The sequence below is a fragment of the Ischnura elegans genome, chromosome 9, assembly GCF_921293095.1.
Source record: "Ischnura elegans chromosome 9, ioIscEleg1.1, whole genome shotgun sequence".
Lineage (NCBI taxonomy): Eukaryota > Metazoa > Arthropoda > Insecta > Odonata > Coenagrionidae > Ischnura > Ischnura elegans.
In genome coordinates this window covers 54,825,904-54,846,134 of record NC_060254.1, presented here as the reverse complement: position 1 = coordinate 54,846,134, position 20,231 = coordinate 54,825,904, and the positions used below count along the sequence as shown (strand labels likewise).

The following is a 20,231-nucleotide window of genomic DNA, read 5'->3' as shown; positions in this document are numbered from 1 at the left end:
GTTATCTTGTTGTGCCCCAAAGTAACATGGGCAAAACCCACTCTTCGAAACATGTGCCCCAGTGACGTAGTTTCCCCCACCCCCAATCTGAACTTTCCCCTCACACTACGTGCCCAGCGGAGTGCCCTCATTGGCCGGAGGGTAGCCAGGAGCGGTATACAAGGCGGTGCCCAGGACCCTAGAGGAGAGTGCAGCCATCGTGGGAGTACAGAGGCATCAGTTATCATCAATGCATGGAAACGTGAATCTCCCGCAACACAGAAGAGTGCATCTTCATAAGACCATAATCCGGCCCATTATTTCATACGCAGCACCAGCATGGATTGGTCTTGCAAGTAAATCTGCTCAGCATATCCTGGAAGTAGCAGAGAGAAAATCGCTTTGGGTTGCCTTTTGTCTCGGATGGACACCGCATAATGATGCCCTATGGCCGTTAGAGTGGATGGAGCCGCTGGAGGAGACTCTTTGTTCCCAGACACAGAAATTTTTCCAAGACGCAGAGTCAAAGTTTCTGGTGCTGCGACGGATAGCAGAACTCCCTGTCCGGCCCTGGGACAAATACAGAAGACCCTGCGCCGGAACCGGACAAACAGAAAATCTTCCTCCGAAGGAACAAAAGAATGCGGTCCCGTAACGGGATTTACGGCCTCAACACAGGAGGCTTTTACAGGGAATAAGTCCCTTGGCAATGTAGAACCCGAAACAAATCATAATCTGAAGTGCCCAGGAGTGCTGAGCAGATTAATACCAATATAAGATTGGTATGAAGTACCATGCTAGAGGAGAGTGCGGAGGAGGAGGCCTTAGGGAAAACAGCCATAGGGAGATTCTCCTCAGCCTATTCCACCCTGTTGACTCTGATCCTCCCCTCAACACTGCGTCCCCTAGCCCAGCCAGATGCCCCGGAGGTCTCAGGTGGAACGGATCTGCTCTCGCACCCTCCATTACCGCAAGGAGTGCACATGCTGTTCCCGGGGGTCTCCTCCCTGGACACCCCCACATCCGGAAGCCGTCCGCCACAGTTCATCGCCCGCAGAAGCAGACTATTGGACCCCGCTGTAGGAGCTGGGACGGAGCCCGTGGCCAGTATTAAGTCCACTGACACTGCCATACCCCTTGCAGCTCTTGGACCCACTGCCAACACCAGAACCCCCACCAGAGCTGCTGTAGATCCGCAAAGATCCCCAGAGAGGCCAGACCAGACCAACCAAGGGAAGCAGTAGCCACGCCACAGACCTCACCCGCCCTTAAAGGCAGGTCCTGTATCGAATACCTATGGGAAACCAAAAAATGCAGCCTCGGGTGCTTAAAAACTTCCCATCGATGTGTTTCCTCCCGAACCCACAATGATTACCCAATCTCGCACGCCGGGGTGGGCCTCCCTCCTACCCCCGGATGTCGCTGGAGCAGCGACAACCTTTTAAGATTTGTCTCGCCGGAGAGAACAACATGGTACAAGAATTAGAGACATTTGTATCGAATTAGTTGGATTAATTTACACCACCAACATCAAATAAGGGAGACTCACAAAATGTTTTTGAGAGATGTTTTGGTAAGGTGACTCACCATTCCCAATGAGTGATACAGGACTGCTGATGTCTCCTGTAGAGGTGAGGGGGGAGGGGTTGGAGGGGTAGGCTAAGGTGAGGGGGAAAGGAGAGGGATTGGCTGGTGGCTAGTGAGAAATGTTCAGCCTGGGCAGTTTGAATACTTTTTCCACCCAGTTGTGCGCCAATTCATGGGTTATCACCTCGATGCTGGTGGCATTTTTAGGTAAAATTTCGATGAAGGAGAGGAAAAAGCACTGTTCGAAGGAACTATTGCGGGAGGCGGTGTGTTGGGGAACAGGCTATATGTACATGTAATGGCCATTGTTGGTATGCTATATCGACTAACAGACCTTCACAACCCTACCGCTTTAAGAACAGTTTTTTTCGGTTGTATTCTCCCCATAATAGAATACTGCTCACCAGTTTGGTCTACCGCCTGCCCCACTACTCTAAACTTGCTCAACCGTCCTGTAAACTTCTTTCTTGCTGTTGCCCGCCATCGAATCCCCACACTCAGATATTACGCCTGTGATGCTATCCTTTCCTCCCTTAGGATATCTAACATAACAAGCTGTCTTATCTGACCTCATGTTTTTCCATAGAATCTTTAGCGGTTCTCTACGGACAAACGAAATTCTCCCTCTTTTCCGTTTTCATATTCCTCCTCGCCCCTTACGTAACAACTCTCTGCTTCACATTCCTCGATTCCATCTCTCCATCTCTCAATGCTCTCTTTTCTACCAAATCCCCTCCTTGTTGAACTCCATAGCTTCAAAAATCCCTTCCCTGGACCTATTTTCCTCTGACACTAGTTACAAAGCCACCTTAAAATGCCATCTGAATAATTCACCATTGTCTAATCAATAGTGCCCCTTCTTATGTTTAATAATTTTGTTTTCTGTTAGTTTTTATTTTCTGTGCTATTGTTTGTTACCTATTAGGTATTATTTATTTAAAGAGCAGCCAATGTAAAAGCCTTTGTGCCGTTTTTGGTGATGAAATACATAGATAAATAAAAATATCAAGCCCGGCAGCGCTCAAAATAATTTGGCACTACAAGTGAAGCCATGGCAAAAGTTAAATATGAGAAGGGCATAGTTATAATGATGAACAGATTCAACTGATGGTATGTTATTCTCATATGATATCCAGTCGTAGTCGTGATCAGTAACATACACCCATTGGTCAGACAGGTTTGGATGAAGCATATCTTAGAAATTTGTGATGAGCTTGTTCTAACTCAACCCTTAAGTACTGAGTCAAAGGAGACCAAATTGGAGATGTATATTGCAAAATAAACAAAACTACAGTATTTTACAGGCTAACTGATGTCCAGATATTTTGAAATTTAAAAAGAGAACGCATCACAAAACCAACCACACCATATGCTTTGGAAACGATACGTTCAATATGGCTATGAAAGAAGAGTTTAATAGAGAATACACTTAAGTCATTAAATTCCAAAACTTTTTCTAATGTGGCTGTACTACTGACTTTTCACGGATATATTTTCACCCCTTCATCATAAAATAAGGGGTAAGTGTGTAAAGCTGTTAAACTCAGAGGTTAGAGGTTAGGTGATTCTCTACATGAAACAATTCTGTTATTTCAAAAAATTTCTACTTCACCATCATACAACAAACCTTTTTGTGACACTGCTACTAACAGAAATTGAAACCTGGGAAAATCATGGCGCTGAGGATTGCAGTCCACTGTATGTTTTTGTCTGAATATGAGCCCTACATTTTAGACTAAGGGTCAAATTCATTTACAAGACTTTAGGCTAAAATTTACTAACTGCCTTTCATGGACACCACTTTAGACAAAAAAATAGCTCAAGGTTCACTTTACTGTAAAGTACCCAATCTGAACTCACATTTGGTTTATAGTATGCTTAACGGATAAATAAATATGGCCACACTAATTGCTTTTGTAGTTGAAATCCTAGTTATTCAGTTTAAACAACAGAGTGTGTGTGTTTTGGGCTTTCCGTTTGAGATGCTGGTGTTTGGTCCCTGCGGGGAATTTCTCCCCCTTCCAGCACACCAACGCAGTAACATTTCTGACTTGCAATATTATATATATCGGGAGAATTATACGGTCAATTGAGTATTTCCTTTCTACACACTCTCATGTGTAATTGCAAATCTACCTCCACCTGTGAGTACAATCGATTGGTAAATCTTCGAGTTTAAGTGAGCAAAGTCACTTTTTCACCTACCTTCAATAAATTTATTCAATAAAACTTTGGAAAAATGTATAAGAAAAAAGTATTCGCAGTTAAAAATACAAAAACCAAGTTTGCTATTATTTACCTTCTTGGAGTAAGGCAGCATCTCCTCTGTATATTCTTGGATTTACCTCTAGGTTTTCATCACGGTGGCCCTGAAAGGACAAAAGAATAAGATATCCTCAGGGTATCAATTAGCAAGCATCAATTAGTAAGCATTTTCCCAGTACAAATATTGTTATTATGCAGGTGTGAAAAAATTCCTTAAAACTATTCACTGGCAAAACTTTTGTCAAAGACGTGTATCTTACAAGAACTCAATTTTTGCAGCAATGAATTTACTTGTTTCCAAGTTATATATCACACAAGTCTCAACAAGGCATAAACCCACAAAAAATTAGTACTTTCTAGTTACAACTGGGATAAATATTATTGATAGGGATGGTCCAATTGGATACGTCAGATCCAAATATCCATGGATAATGAACTTCAACGGAAATTGAAAGCCTCTTATTATAATTAAAAAATGCTTTAAGTTTAATCCATTTCACTTAATTATATTAATATTACGAATAATTGGATTATTAACAAGAACTGGATAAATGAGACACTGGCACAGCGAGGGGGGGTTTTGGGGAATAAACCCCCCCCCCCCCAGAGCTCAGAGAAATTCTTTAGGTAAATCTATTTTAATTAATTGCATTTATATCACTTATAAAATAGTGTGAGGATTAATCAAATATCTCTCAGAAGGCCGTAAAACTCACCATTTTGAACCATTTATCTTACATTTTTTCTGGCAGAGGGCCCCCGCACTTCCCGCTTACCCCGGCAAGTATGCCATACCCCTGGCCCCCCCAGTATTAGTTGCGCCTGAACCCTCCCTAGCCTTAATTCCTCGCTTCGCCCCTGAAGTGAGAAACCTCAATAAGTGAGACTTATTGCCAGGTCCGGCAAGGCCGTAGCCAGAAAATATTTTCGAAGGGGTTTTTGGAATAGTAGACAATCATAAAATTATTTTTATAAGATAAATAAAATAGCGTATACGGTTATATATACATATTTATTATAAACCCTTAAAGGAAAACATAAAAATATTATTATAAAATTGAATTTAACCTTCTAGCTTTTTTTTGCAGAGACCAAATGAATTAACTCCTCGGTGTCGATGTCAATTCTGCGGTCCCTCAGGAGGCTCATAAGTCACTCACCTCTCTACTAATCCACAGCACTATTATTTCACACACTGCACTACAACTACACACACTGCACTACAACTACATACACTGCACCTACAAATTTGCTTAGATAATTATTGACTTAAGTCGCATTGAACAACTAGATGTCCCTGCGCCGCTATATAATATCATCGTGTGAGCACCAAGCGAGCATAAAGTATCTATTTAATTTTTTTCATTTTGGGGGGGATCAATACCCCTTTATCCCTTCCCTGGCTACGGCCTTGAGGTCCGGTAATTTTTACCCTTGAAAGCTTCTATAAGTGAGAATCTTGGAATCTCAGGAAGTAAGAGATTTTTGGCCGACTTGTGGCAAGGAAATGTGTGCACTAGGCTGGTCCTTATTTTTCAATTTTTAGAATTCATTTCGGGACACCCCCTCATTTTATGCCAATTGGTGTAAAAACATATCCTGTATAATATTATTGGAATTTGATAATGTGAAGACGTGCCGCATCACACTCAAAGTTGAGAAATATTGGCATTGTTCCGTACACAGAAGTGTTTTCTGTAGTCGTAACAGCCACCGGAGGCCGTAGTTTTATTTTGATGTTCAATTTTTGTGTGTGCGTGTGCGATGTGTCGTTGTCAACTCCTCAGTCAGTTGTGTGTGGAACTCAGAGTGAGAGTGCATAGTGCCTTAGCCGCTCCGGCTGCCCCAGCCCCCACCAAGTGTGCTCAAGTTTCGGCGGAACTGGAGGCAAGGAGGCTAACTGACTGAAGACTGACTAGCAAGTGAAATTTTCCCCATTATTTTCACTATTGTTATGATATTGTTCAAGGGTAACGAATATATTTGTTTTGAATGTTTAGCAGTGCATTGTGTATTTTTCTGGTCCTTCAGGTGTATAGTTTTATGAACATCGTTTTTCATTCTGCGACAGGCATTTTTGGTTGTTTTTCGGATATGAATGGCGATAAGAAGGCACTGGTAATTTTCAACTGATTCTCTATGGTAACCAACTATACATTGGACATTTTACATGATGCACCTAAAATATTTTCCAACTGTTAGCAGTGGTTCCCGAGTTAAGGCCCCAAGAGTGAGCGTGTGCCACCCCAGGCAGATATTTTGGGTGGCACACACGTTGCATACGCTAAATAATTGTTGATCATTCTCACTCATCGTAAAACCACAAAATTCTTTAGATAAACTTTAAACTTCGTCAATGCAACCTTGATTAGGATATTTATAGATGTTATGGCATGTATAAAAATTTTGTAAGAATACTTTGTGGCAAGTCAAATAGCAAGTACGATGCAATATGCAAGAACGATGCGACGATAGCAATGCTGGTCAACACAGCAAAGCTGCCACATCGAATGGCAGAAGCCGGCATATGTTTTTGCCGACGACGTTGTAAACAACCCGCCATGTTGTTGTTTAAATAAGTAAATTAAAATTAACAATGGTAGTGAGGAGGCAATAATGGTAGTGAGGGATGCGGAAAGAAAATGGAAGAGGAGTCGTGTATGGAGAGAAGGAAGAGATAGACGTGTTATAAAAAAAAAGATCGGGAGAAAACCTAACGTAGTGGTGTATTGAGAGACCGGAGGAAGAGATACGGCAGAATTCAAGATCGGCAGAAAGAAGAAAAGGACGCAGAGAAAAAGGAGGCACCTACGAGAGAGAAAGAGACCGGAGGAAAGGGATACGGCAGAAATCAAGATCCCCACTGGTGCAGTTCATGGTAGTTGCTCAGTGAACCAGTAGTACAAAAGGAATTGTAATAGTCATGGCGGGTGGATGTATATTTTTTGCCCCGAGTTTTAAATTATAAAATTTATTTATAAAGTGTAATAAAATTATTTGTTGTTAGAGAAGGAAAATTAATTGAAACGTTACAACGTGGACCAGAAGATGTCACCTCCAGCAGACGAAGGTAGCAAGGGAAGTGGAGACGATTGTTTACAAATGCAACAAGAGACTACAACACATTACGGAAGAAGAGTCCCCTTCCCTAACCACTATCACACCATTCAATCACTGTTTTATTTTGTTTACCTTGTACATTTTCCTTGTAAAACTTACCTGGCACAAGGACAGCAAAAGAATCCTGAAGTGGCCAGAGGTTTCTCCTGCAAGATCATGCTCAAGATCCTTCAAGTACACTAGAAAAAGATATCACTCATGAGACACATTGACAAATGAAAATAGGCAGTAAGACTACGTAATTGAATTGAGTAATTATGTCCGAAGAAAGAAAATCCAAATGCTAAAGTTTGAAACATGAGTCACCAAACCTGATTAACCCTTTAGCTGCGTGAGAGTCAAAATTTTGCTGCCACTGTGCGCGGGACATGAGCGGGGAAGATGTTTTTCCATCGACCGCGGGTGTGTGTCTAGCAGGTAGTGGACACTCATAATCCAGGACTGCCCACCCTACCCCCTAACGATAGACCATGAATGTAATATGTCCTTGGTAATTACGTAGGGACGGAAAACCCACCACCGATAGTTTAAGAAAGAGAGACCAATGAGCTCAAATAAATTTCCCCAGCTAATGGACAACAGAAAAATAAATAAATTCCTAGGATATACAAGGTTTCCTTGGAATTGTTTTCATCTTGAATGTGCCGTGGAGCTCTCTCTCGAAGGAGGGATGATCTGGGTAGTGCTCCCCATTGACTCAGTGAGGGGGGGTTTTTAGGGATAAAACCCCCCTCCCAGAGCACAGAGAAATTTTTGAGTTTAATCCATTTTACTTTATGGATTAGTGTTACTTATAGAATAGTGGTAGGATTAATCAAATATCTCCCATAAAGCGGTAAAACTAGTCATTTTGAATCATTAATCTTAAAATTTTCTGGAGGAGGGCCCCTGCAACTCCCAGTTTACCCTGATGAGTATGCAATACCCCCACGCCCCAAAGTATTAGTTGCGCCCGATACCCCGCTAGCCTAAACTCTTAGCTGCGCCCCTGGCTCTCCCTGTGGTGAGGGTGCCCGGTCCTCGAAAGATGCCTTTGTGCTCTCTACCATCAGATTTGGCCGAGTTCAAGCAACCACGGAAAGGATGGCAATAAAATGAGAAGGAAATGCTGCCAGTGGTAAGAAATTCTGGTCAAACGTTGAAAATCGTTTTTCCCGCACTCATCATGCGGACTGTTCACAAACGTTTCCGCAGCCTAAGGGTTTAAAAATTGATCAAATTTAACACGTTCCGTACCGGGGTATTTAAATTCCTAGGAACGCCGAGATTGGAAATATGTGCCTATTAGGGCGTAATGCCTTTGGTTTAAACATGGTTAAAAAGCTAATGTTTGGAATATAACTTTACCCAATCAAACCTTATGATGCATCAATTCATTATGGATAACGAACAACAACTGAAAACGTACTAACGAATACGTATTATACGCTTTAAAATTGTTTAGGTTGACGCGCCTAAATGACGAGAATCTTCGTCATCCATCCGGAACGTTCGGGAAAAATATGACGAGAATTCTCGCCATCCGTACGCAACGTGTTAATAAAAGATCAAAGCACTGCAGAAACAAGTGACTTTGTACACAGTCACGTGCATGAGTGCAAAGTTAAATACACCAAAGGATGAAGTTCGCCATGAAAAAATATCTGACTTAGCCGGGATTCACACTCAGATCACCAGACTGTTCAAAAACGGTTCCGCAGCCTAAGGGTTAATCAATTGACATGCTAATCTTCCTTTGGGATAGCTCTTAGCCTAAAAAGAGCTAGGATAATAGTGCAATGGGCAAGGTGACTTTTCTCCATCCCGTACATGAGTGACAAGATAATAGGGTGATTTCTATTTTTTTTTTACGAGCGTACTACGCCCGCTCTTTTCAATGCGGATCCACAGAGGGATAGGCGCGTTTCTAATTTTAAAATGTAGAAAAAAAAGGCAGGGTCTTATGTACAAATTTAATTGGAATGTTCATGTACAAATTGAGGTCAGAGGACCTCTTTAAACACAACATTGGCAGTACTTACACTATCCTCTGTTAAATGCACATGATGACTCATACTTACGTATCAACAGGAGACTTGAATGTTGAATCAGCCGCATTTTGATTTAAAGAATGTTTTTTAAAGAATTTAAAGAAGTTACTTAAAGAATGCGAGATATTTGTAGCAAATGAATAAATGTATCAGTTTGGACACCGTTAACGTCAGGAATATTTACCGGACTTGTTTTTTTTTTTATTTTTTTGTCTTTTTTAATTATTTTAAAACCAATTTTAGGAAACAATAGCAATATTAGGGAAGTAAGATATGCCGTCATATGTTCTCTGATAAATTCTGTGCATTTTGGTACTTCATTTGTAGAGTTTGTTTGCGTATAAGTTGAGAAAAAGGTATCTATACAGTAGAAATAATATAGAAGATTGCCTAAATCAAAAGATTATTACTCCTGGAGTACAAATTTCACACTTTTAGACTTTTAAATGACGATATCCATTTTTTGCGATTAAATGAAAAGTGAAAAGTTTCAAGCGCACAAAAACCCGACAGCTAAGTATGAATGCTGGGAAAAGCCCATATGATATCATTCTGGTTCCCGCTGAGGCCACCTTGGTGCGAGGATTATGAGTGCCGCTACGATGCAGACTGTTAGCAGGTAGCAGAGTACCCTGCTAGCCGGTAGTGCTTGGCTTAAATAAGGATTATTAATACCTTATCAAACAAAGGAAACTTTCCGACCATAGGCAGTTTTAATAGGTGATTATTAAGAGATGTTTCCCTGAGCTCTGTGCCTCATGCATGCATTGGTAATATCAGACAATGTAAAACTCCTATCTACTCATATAGAAACTAGGTCCCTGTGACGTCACGTGGAGTGGCATCGCATGGGTGCCAATCTGGCCTTTTTCAAATGCAGTTAAAATTGACCATTGCCAGACGTCTGAACTGGGATTTCTAAAGCCAAATAATTTGTATTTTATGAATACACTAATGGTGGGTAACGAATCACAATCAATGCCTTTCATTTTCTTTGATGAAGGAAACTATATTATTGTCAAACAAGTTTCCTCGATTTTTCAAATGATAATTGGCATTGACTGTCAGTTTTTCTGGTCTTTGGACTAAATCAGCATTTGATTACAAAAAAATCACTTACTATCTTTGTATGTGTTGCGTGTCATGTTGATGTCGTGAGGGGGTAAGGTGGCAAGAATCTCAATAAGGCATCCTTCGTCAGTTCCCAAACCGGACATGGCATCATGGAGCTCCTTGGCATAGAACAGGTATGGTGGAGTCATACACGCCAACACCAAGTTTTTGAAATGGCCACTCAATTCACCATTCAGATCATTAATCAAATCCTGCAAAAGAAAAGCCACTTCCGTCGGTTAGCTTTTGAGGTTTCAGAGTCATTGATTCATTATTGCCCAAATGACATTTTTTTTTTTCAAAAACTACAATTTTCTAACCCGAGTTATTTTACACAAACTCATTGAAACAAAAAATTAATCTTCAATTTTTTGTATTTTTCAATTTCGGGAGATATTTACATGCAACTTTTGAAGTGGCTCCTGGGCACTTGAGTGACATAAATGCAGGATTTTCATTAGTATTGAAATGAGAAAGATGATTTAATGTTTAATGCTTATAAATTAATTTAAGTTTAATAAATTTAATTTTAATGCTTAACTTTTAATGTTTAATGCTAGTCATTTTATTCATTTATATAATTTATTAGGATGCATTAATAGATGTAATGCACATAAATATTATAAAATGAATTTTTTTTAAAACCAGTTTTTACCAGATGATTCCAGCATATGCAATAAATTTGGTAACATCTCATGAAATTGAAAAAAAACATTCTGGGTGCAAAGAAGGTTTTTGCAAAGATACGCAGTTCTTTTTTTCACTGAACACAAACTTAAACTTTGATGATCCTTTTTTGATTAAATTATCTAATTGATCAGTCCATATTTTTTCAGCCCTTGCAGTTGAATGTCTAAAATCACTTCCAGCAGATGGAGATCCAAAATGCCTCATCATGTAGAGAGCACATTCTCGTCAAAATTGCAAATGGTCCATAGTACTCCTCAAATAAATACTAAATAAATTACCTCCTTGTGATATGTGGAAAATTTCATTAATACGTATGCGTATCCAAATGGCTTGAGGAGCCCTGAGTAATAGCATTTGCACATTAGTAATAAAGATTATATACCTAAATTAATCGCTGCCTTACTGGCATCGACAGCTCTGTAACAGAAACTACTCAACTCGGCTCAATATTCGTTATACTCCTCGAAACACTCGAGTCGAGTATCAACTACTCAACTCAACACGAATTTTCGAGTACATCCCTTCACACATCTACCGCTCAGGGAAAAAATGGCAACCACCACCTTCTTTTTCCTGATCCCAGTGAGAAATGGGTGGTGGAGTCCACGTGGAACCCACGTGGAATCCACGTTGAGTGGTGGATATTTGGTGGTGGTGGATATTGAGTGGTTGGACCCACGTGGAATCCACGTTGATTTCAAGTGGATTTGTGGTGATTAGCATAAAATGGTGAACAGAATTTCTAATTTGTGGAACTTAACTCTCTGGTGTGACATTGCGTCATTTATCATCCTGAAACCACGCTAGTTATGTGAAAATGTGTCGCACATTCTATTTTTATATAATTCGTGGAAAGGCAGCCATGAGAGCACATGAAAAATCGTAGACACATATATAGAAGGTTTAGCTATAGAGTGGTTGAGGTTTTAATGGTTTTAGGACAGCACCTACTACTGTTTTAATTTTTCCACCAAATTTCCACGTGGGTTCCACGTTGATTCCACGACCAAAAACACGTGGTATCCACGTTACATTTCCACGTGGGTTCCACGTGGATTCCACCACCCATTTCTCACTGGGATGTTCACCATGCACATGGTCTAGTTGATCACATAAATCAACATTTCCCATGATTTTGTTATACTCAGCAACAGCTAGAGGCATAACGGATGGGCATAATAACATATTTCCTTTCTTTTTCTGCATAATGGTCGACATCCTTATTTCCCCATATGATTTTTTTTACTCAATTTTTTCTATACAATTGGTCATCATAGTTAAAGGTCATCTAATATAATTCTATCTGGGTGGGCTGACATTAAAGAAGATAGTGCAGGCAACTATAAATGTTATTGCTGGAGATCATCATATATTGCTGGAGGATTACCTACGTAATTCGACCATTGGCAATTACCGAAAATTAAACGATTTTAACGTCTCCTGGTGAATTACATTGTTGAATTCTTCTTGGGTTTGGAACCAGGTTAACTCAGAAATATAGGCGACGTTTCGTTGTCTTATGAAACATCGCCCTATACGACTGAGTTAGCTTGGTGGCAAACCCAAGAAGAATTCATCAATTACCACAAAAATTGAAAAATATACCTGATTAGAGTAAAAATGAATCCTTTCTGCACCTGTTTCGCTGGGAAAATCTAAGATCTTACAGCAGAGATAATTCTTTATTTTCACCATAGTTTAAAGAATTGATTTTAAAAGATTAAATTAGGAAAAAATTTTATCAGATCAAAGTACAGTACATTCTGTTTAATGGGTCCACCGGTTACTTGGGGCAGCCGCTTAATTGGGGCAGATCTTGAAGAACAGAACCCAACAGAGGAATATCGCAGAGTATTCTCCGTTTAATTGGGACAGCATGCTGCTTTATTGGGCCATGAGTCGACGACATAGACTCTATACTCGCGACGAAATTAAAATTTTTTGTTTTCAGAATACTATTTTTTTCCTCCTGTGATTTACTCTAATTTTTCACTAATGTTCCTATTCTTGCCCTATTTTGAAAGCTCTTGTTGTTATAATACCCGCAAGAGGATAGGGCTTACAATAGTAAAAGATATTCATTCAGTGTCAAAAATGATAATAAATTAATTTAACTCACTGATTTATTATTCAAATCAAAAGTTTAATAAACTTATGTTGCATTATAAACATTCTTTAGTCTTCTCTCTATCATTTCAACGTTTGTTTATGCCCATGTACAGGATAGTTCGCCTAATTGGGGCAAAGTGCACAAGTCCCGATATGTCCCAATTAACCATGTATAATTCACTTGGACTCTTTCTTGAAAAATAATTAAAGCCAAACAAAGATTAATAATGAAAAACACTTTGTTACTTCCACAAAATTCACAATTTCTATTTTATTACCGGTTTTGGCTTTAACACCATTTTCAAATACATATAACATATGGTGGGGGCAGGTATATATATTGTGGTTGTTGATGTGGGGGTGGGGGAAAAGTTTTAGATTCAAGCTGGGATTGGTAATTCGTGGAAAAGAATAGGGGGGGGGGGGACACAGTTTGTCAGGTGGGTTGTTAGGGTGGAGGATTTGGGAGGGTGATGAGCAATAAGGGGGATGGGTTGGGAAAGGTTATGTCGTTATCAAGGTTTCCATTTATGACTTTTTCTCGAATTTCCAAGGCGTCCATCCTTCTTCCTTTACTATTAAAATGGAGTATTTCGGGTTCGAAATTACTTCCGTGCCCCATTTCCAGGAGGTGCCAGGCGAAAGCTGACATATCGTCCTTGTTTTTCCAACATGCCCTGTGTTCCTTTACCCTGGTGTTGAAGTCTCGTCCCGTTTGGCCGATGTAACCAAATACCATAACATACCATTCCATCCATTAGCTGGGGAAAGGTATTTGAATGCATTGGTCTCTCTTTCTAAAACTATCGGTGGTGGGTTTTCCGTCCCTACGTAATTACCTAGGACATATTACATTCATGGTCTATCGTTAGGGGGTAGGGCAGGCAGTCCCGGATTATGGGTGTCCACTAAATACACACCCGCGGTCGGCGGAAAAATATCTTCCCCGCTCATGTCCCACACACAGTGGCAGCAAAATTTTGACGCTCCCACAGCTTATGGGTTAATAACCAGAATAGCATCCAAATTCATTTCTAAGATATGCAATTTCCAAAAATTTTCCAGGGAGGATCCTCTAATTTCCCAAAAAGGAGGGCCTCTTCATGTATCCCCAGCCGAGGGCCCCAAATCACTCCAGACCACCCCTGGTGATACTTATTGATCCACTCCAGTAATAAAGCCGAGGGATTATGATGGAATGCTCACCTTTCCATAAAGTGCCTTGTACTGGTTGGCTATTTCTTGCCTCTGCATATTCGACTTCTTTGCCAGCACTTGGATGATGGCTCCCTCATCTGTTCCTAGGCCCTCCATTGCCTTCCTCAGTGCCTCAGCATCAGCTCCTGGGTTGAAGTCAGCCGCAGGCACTATGGTGGGGTTGGTCTGCAAAACAGGGGACCTCATACTTAAACGAAGCACATATCAAAATGTAAACAAAAAAATGAATTCAAACATGCAACAACAGTATACAGTAAAACTTCAATTTTATGCACTTTGATTTTAAATCAGGTCAATTTTTTACAACGTGATACTCAAGTCTGGCTGGGGAGCATAGGGAATTACAATGGCAAAACTTCGATTTTTTACATCTCTTCTTGATTTTAAGCAGTTTATTTTTATTTTGCGCAGCATAACCCCAGCCCCAAGGAGGCCGCTAATTTTGATTTTACGCAGTCTTCTTTTGACTTTGCGCAGAACCACCTCAGTGTTTAAGATAATTCTGATCTCAAATTCATCCATTAATCATATAGTTTCAGGTTATGGGGAGGTAGAAGACAATATGGCTGAGGAGACCATATTAGTCCTCATATCATAACAGGATCTACTTGCTAATTAACTTGAATAGTTCAATCAAGTCTTCCCAATAAACCCAGCTGTTTAATCAATTACCTACAATGAGATAGATAAAGACTAGTCTACAAATGAAGAAACAGTGAGGATAGAATTGAACAGCACACCAGCTTTAGAGCTCGAGGAAGAGAGTAATGTAATGGGTGACAGTGATGCAGTGCTTGTTAATCCTTTCCATAATAATATCAAAGAACCCTTGAGGCATTAGCACAATTTTTGTTACACACATTCAGAGGTTAGTGAAGGTTGTATTGAAAACATTAATGCATTATCAGTAGCGAATAAAATATTTGAGAAGGATTTGCAACAAAGTAAAATCAAAGATTTTTTCACCCTTAATGAGTGATTGCATAAAAAATGTTTTTACATATCCCCATGAATCAGAGCTTTACAAAAGCGTTTGACTAATTGTATGTTTTCTAATAATAGACTATTTTTATCCTGAAAACTATACTCTTCCTCAATACCAACCCTTGATTTTCACACACTTTGCTTTTACACAGTGCCCATATTTCGGTCCCTCTAACTGCTGCAACGCACACACGTCGCGAGAATGAATTGACGAGAAATAGGCTGTTAGGAGTGAAAAAAATAACAAGCAATAGGGTTGATTTCAAACAGTATAATACATTTAATAACCAAAGTAAGCTTTAGGAGCACAGTACATAAAATACTAAATTGCCTGAGGTTAATGTACTCTTGCCGTTGAGAAGATGCCGGGCACGAGGAGTTCTTTCCTTGTCCGAGGTCAGTAGCAGAGAGAGCTGGCCGGCTCGCTTACAGGATAGCAACCGCGCTCGAAGCAGGCATGAGAGGGGAGGTGAAGGCAGAGGAGGGGAAGACAGGTTTCACACTGACGTTTCACCTTACAATTGGGTAGGTGGTGGCGGAGGGTAACGAGAGTTCACACATGGCATAAAGAGGCCGACACCATTGGTGAATTCACTATAAATTGTGAGCACTTCACAGGACGCGAGGATCAGCGGCACGCGTGGATCAGGCAGGCACGACGCACTCCAGCGCTTCACGAGAGTTGCACTCAGGCGCTCGCGAAATCGTCTCCTCGTGATGAAGTCTCGGAGGGATTAAGTCTCGGAGGGATTAAGTCTCGGAGGCATTAAGTCTCGGAGGGATTGAGACTCGGAGGGATTGAGACTCGGAGGGATTGAGAAAGTGCCCATTATGGCACACTGCGTAAAATCAAAGTTTTACTGTAGTGTGAATTTTCATACAAATTATTATTAATGGAATCAGGCAGGTATGCTTCAATGGAGTAAACCATCTTGATTATTAAATACCTTTTCATTTTCAATATGAACAAATTATTTCTATTGAGCTTTCATGCATGATGGCAGTTTATTGCAACCTTATGTTCATTTCTTGGGATCACATTTTAGCCGCCTCAGTTCTCCTAATATTATATTAATTGTGATTTTTCAATCTTGTCGGTTGAATATGAAAAGCAATGTTTGTAATAATGTTATCCAAATAATTTTCCATTAGCATTAAAGTTAAGACAACATAGAAACAAAGTATGGTAAGAATATCAAACTTTTTACAAATCGGCTTGTTGGGAGATCTGTTTCCTTCCTGGGATATAATTCTAATAGCACATTTCTGGAGATGGAATAATTTCATATGAAGATGGATATATCCCCAAAAGATTACATGTTCTGATACATCAGAGTAGAAATCACTTCAATACAAGCTTAAAAATGCTGACCCCACAACTGTTGGTCAAAGCTGCATCACAATGAAGCAGCTTGAACACAGTTAACTGCTAAGGAAATTGATGTGACCTGCCCAGGACACTTTATAGTTCAGGAATATCCCAATATATGTATACAAGTATCAACTTGTTCAAATGATTCATGTTCCATTATTCTTTCCATTACCTCACCACAAAAAATAATACATATCAAGTTACTTTTTTTGGGGCTCACAATTAGGAATTTATCACAAGACCATAAACAAATCTTATAAATGAGTAGTCTAGCTTCATGAATTAACATAAAAAATTGGTAAAAATTTAAAGAAAACATGGAAACTGTTATCAGCATATATAATTTCAAGATTAGAAAAGAAGTTGTTAATTTATTATAGAAATATGAGTGATCCTAAAGCAGAGCTTTGAGGAAACCCAATCTATAACTCTGGGGAAGAATGTTCAACTTATATCTGTTGTCTTCAATTTTTGAGCTGGCTATGAGTACGAGGGTTGTACCAAAAGTAAGGTTCACAATTAGCTACAATGTAGAGGGAAGGTCCTAGGCTAAATCCAATTACAGTGCCGTGTACATTGGTTCCCCTACTCTCAAGCCCGCCCGTCCGCTATTCACTACTTCGCTCGGTGTTGGCTTAGCAACCATCAACAATGGAAGTGTTGATCCCCGTTCCCGCCAAGTGTGAGGTTCGAGCAGTAATCAGATTTCTCCATGCAAGGAAGTTACCGCCCGTGGAGATTCATCGGCAACTGATGAGGTTTATGGTGAAGAAATCATGTCCATTCAGCACGTCCGCAAATGGTGCAGAGCTTTTGCTGAGGGTCGCACTGAAGTTCACGATGAAGAACAGAGTGGAAGACCGCCGGTTTCGGATGCAATTGTCCAGAAGATCAACAATGAGCTGCTCAAAGATCGAAGGGTCACTGTCCGTGAACTTGTTGAACGGATTCCTGAAGCTTCATCCTAAATAAAAAATTGTAACTATCTGGCTTGTTGTTGTAATATTTTTTATACAGATTAGATGTTAAAACTTCCTCAGACGCTTCCAAGTATAACTAATTACGTAGTGCAACGTACATCAGGAAGCCTGGTTACTTTTTGTTCAAGAACTCTAAATGGAGATAATTAACATGCATTGTGTATTAATCGTAATACTTCCCACGGCACAATTGAAAGAACTTAAACTGAAACGTTGGGTTATTGAAAGGTGTGTGCTCACTGGGTCCCCCGGATGCTGACTGATGGACACAAGGAGCAACGCCTTGACTGTGCTCGCAAATTTCTTCAGCAGTGTGAAGGGGAAGGCAACAAGGAGAAGTTGTTGGACTCGAGTGTCACGGGAGATGAAACATGGGTGTTTCATTACACCCTGAAACAAAACAGCAATCTCGTCAGTGGTGTCACTCTGGTTCACCGCCACCGAAGAAATTCAAACAGACGTAGTCGGCAGGAAAGGTTATGGCGACAGTGTTTTGGGATCGAAAGGGGGTATTCCTCATCAATTTCATGCAAACCGGGACGACAATAAACTCCAAAAGATATTGTGAATCATTGACTAAACTCCGGCAAGCTATCCAGAATCGCCGAAGAGGACGACTGACGGAGGGAGTAGTGCTTCTTCATGACAACGCTCGACCACACGCCGCTCGTCAAACTCAGGAGCTTTTGGAGATATTCGGGTGGACTGTTATGCCCCATCCTCCGTACAGCCCGGACTTAGCCCCTAGCAATTATCACCTCTTTCCCAAGCTAAAGGAACACTTAGGCGGCAAACGCTTCAAGAGCGACGATGAAGTCCAGAAAGAGGTCACATGCTTCCTCAATGGGTTGGCGGAAGACTACTATAACTTAGGGATACAAAAGCTGGAGCACAGTCTTCAAAAGTGTCTCGAAAAAAATGGAGACTACATACATTGAAAAATAGGCAAAAGTGTAAGCATTTCAACGACATAAAAATTTATAACAATTAAATTTTTTTCTATTCGTAAAAAATATGGGAACCTTTCTTTAGGTACAACCCTCATAAAATAGACATGATGATAGTTTTCCAGGACAGGGGAGAACATACCCACCTAAAGTGCAGTAAACTTACAACAGATATTGAAATGAATTCACATTATGTACTTTGTTTCTTTACCTTGACAGGATGCTGTGGCACAGACTGGTGACCATAGTTTGCAGTACCACCTCCATGACTAGAATGTTGTGGTGTGGGAGATACAGACACCTTGGGATACACACTAGGGCTAATGGAAGGGAGTGTATGGACCTTAGCATGATCCAAGTGACCCTGCGATATATTCTGTGTAGGATAACTGTTCTGAACAGGAGGTCGAATTGGGGGGCAATTGCTTAACTGAGGGGTACGCCCCACACTTGAATTAGAGTTGGAAAGAAATGAAGTAGAAATGGTTGAATTAGAGGGGGAAACTGACGCATTTGGATGTGGAGCCATTGGATAACCAGTTGTGGTATACGGAGCTGCAGAGGGCTGGAAGGTGTTGGCCAGACATGAAGGGGCTGGTGCAGTCACGTTGCATCCCATGGTCGCGCTTGGCAGACAGATCCCATATTTCAAGTGCGTGGGATCAGATGAAGGCTGGCCAGCACAGTTCTGTTAGCAATGGATGGAGGGGCGAGATGTATAATTCAGATACATATTCCCATTTTACCCAGCTAAACATGTTTACATTCTTATATTTCTATTTTTTAAATTTTACAGCAGAGTCTTTAGCCTCATTCAGTCATTTGAGATCGCATAGGAAATTTTAATTTATTTTATAATTGGAACCAAAATAAATTTCAAAATTTAACTCATTATAAGAAATGCACTCCAAGGCTTTTCATATCCAAGATAAATTACAAAAAAATTAAAGAAAATGAAATCAAAAAACTATGTGACAAATGATAAAATAATTACAACAAAAGAGGATTGCAATGCATGTATACGTTACATACACATGCAACACATATATGCATTATACGTAACCAAATAGGCTACACAGAGGAAATAGATATCCAATATCAGAACACATGATCGCATAAAGTGCTTACAAAGCAGTTCTGAGAACCAATAAAATGCTTTTTTCCAAACAGTCGCAACCTTAAACCATGAAAATAGTTTCTACTCTATCACCTTTCAACATTAAATGTTTCCAATAAAGATATTTTAACTCAAATGCATTTCAAGAAAATTAAATACATTCCATGCCTGCATTTATCCTTATTTAATTAAAAAAATGGTAATCATTATTTTTTCTGGTTACATGTCCACTACATTTGCAAAACATCTCCCCCTGCTTAGCTAGACTCTGTACAGTTTATCTTTACGGGTGAGCTCCAGTGGCTAAAGCAAGAGGAGTTGAGGGGAGAGAAAGTTTGTCGACGCGTGAATTTCCCTTTGACAATCAGCAGACAGAGACTATGAGGGTTCTAGGTGAACCCTCTTAAGGGAACAACGCACCGGGGCCGGGAACCAAGCCAGTGGCTTTTACGCCCGATCACCCGGGGAGGGGCTGGAGAGGAAGGAAAAAGGATAGAGGCGCCGCCGCGATGGGAGCCCACAGACACCTCTGGGAAGGGATAGCAGCGGAAGGGAGGGGACGAGGGAAAAACACCCCAACGCTATAGAAGCGAAGGAGGCCCTACTATTAGCGAAACCAAGCATACATATGCAATTAATTTTCTACCAATCCTAGTGGATACAATCAGCAGACGGTTAGGATCAGCTTGTGCCAAGGAACCCCAAGAGCGACGGCACCTA

At 40.4% G+C, this 20,231-nt stretch overlaps 1 protein-coding gene across 1 annotated transcript in view; it reads right to left on the bottom strand.

Annotated features, from left to right (window-relative positions):
• LOC124165138 (annexin B9-like) overlaps positions 1-20,231 on the bottom strand; it is a 96,210-nt gene that overhangs the window by 4,439 nt on the left and 71,540 nt on the right. The window contains exons 4-8 of the mRNA XM_046542443.1: positions 18,606-19,082; positions 14,100-14,276; positions 10,102-10,306; positions 7,051-7,130; positions 3,866-3,935 (exon numbers count right to left, since the gene is read on the bottom strand). Of these exons, the coding sequence (XP_046398399.1) occupies positions 3,866-3,935; positions 7,051-7,130; positions 10,102-10,306; positions 14,100-14,276; positions 18,606-19,082 (1,009 nt within the window). The remainder of the gene's footprint in view (positions 1-3,865; positions 3,936-7,050; positions 7,131-10,101; positions 10,307-14,099; positions 14,277-18,605; positions 19,083-20,231) is intronic.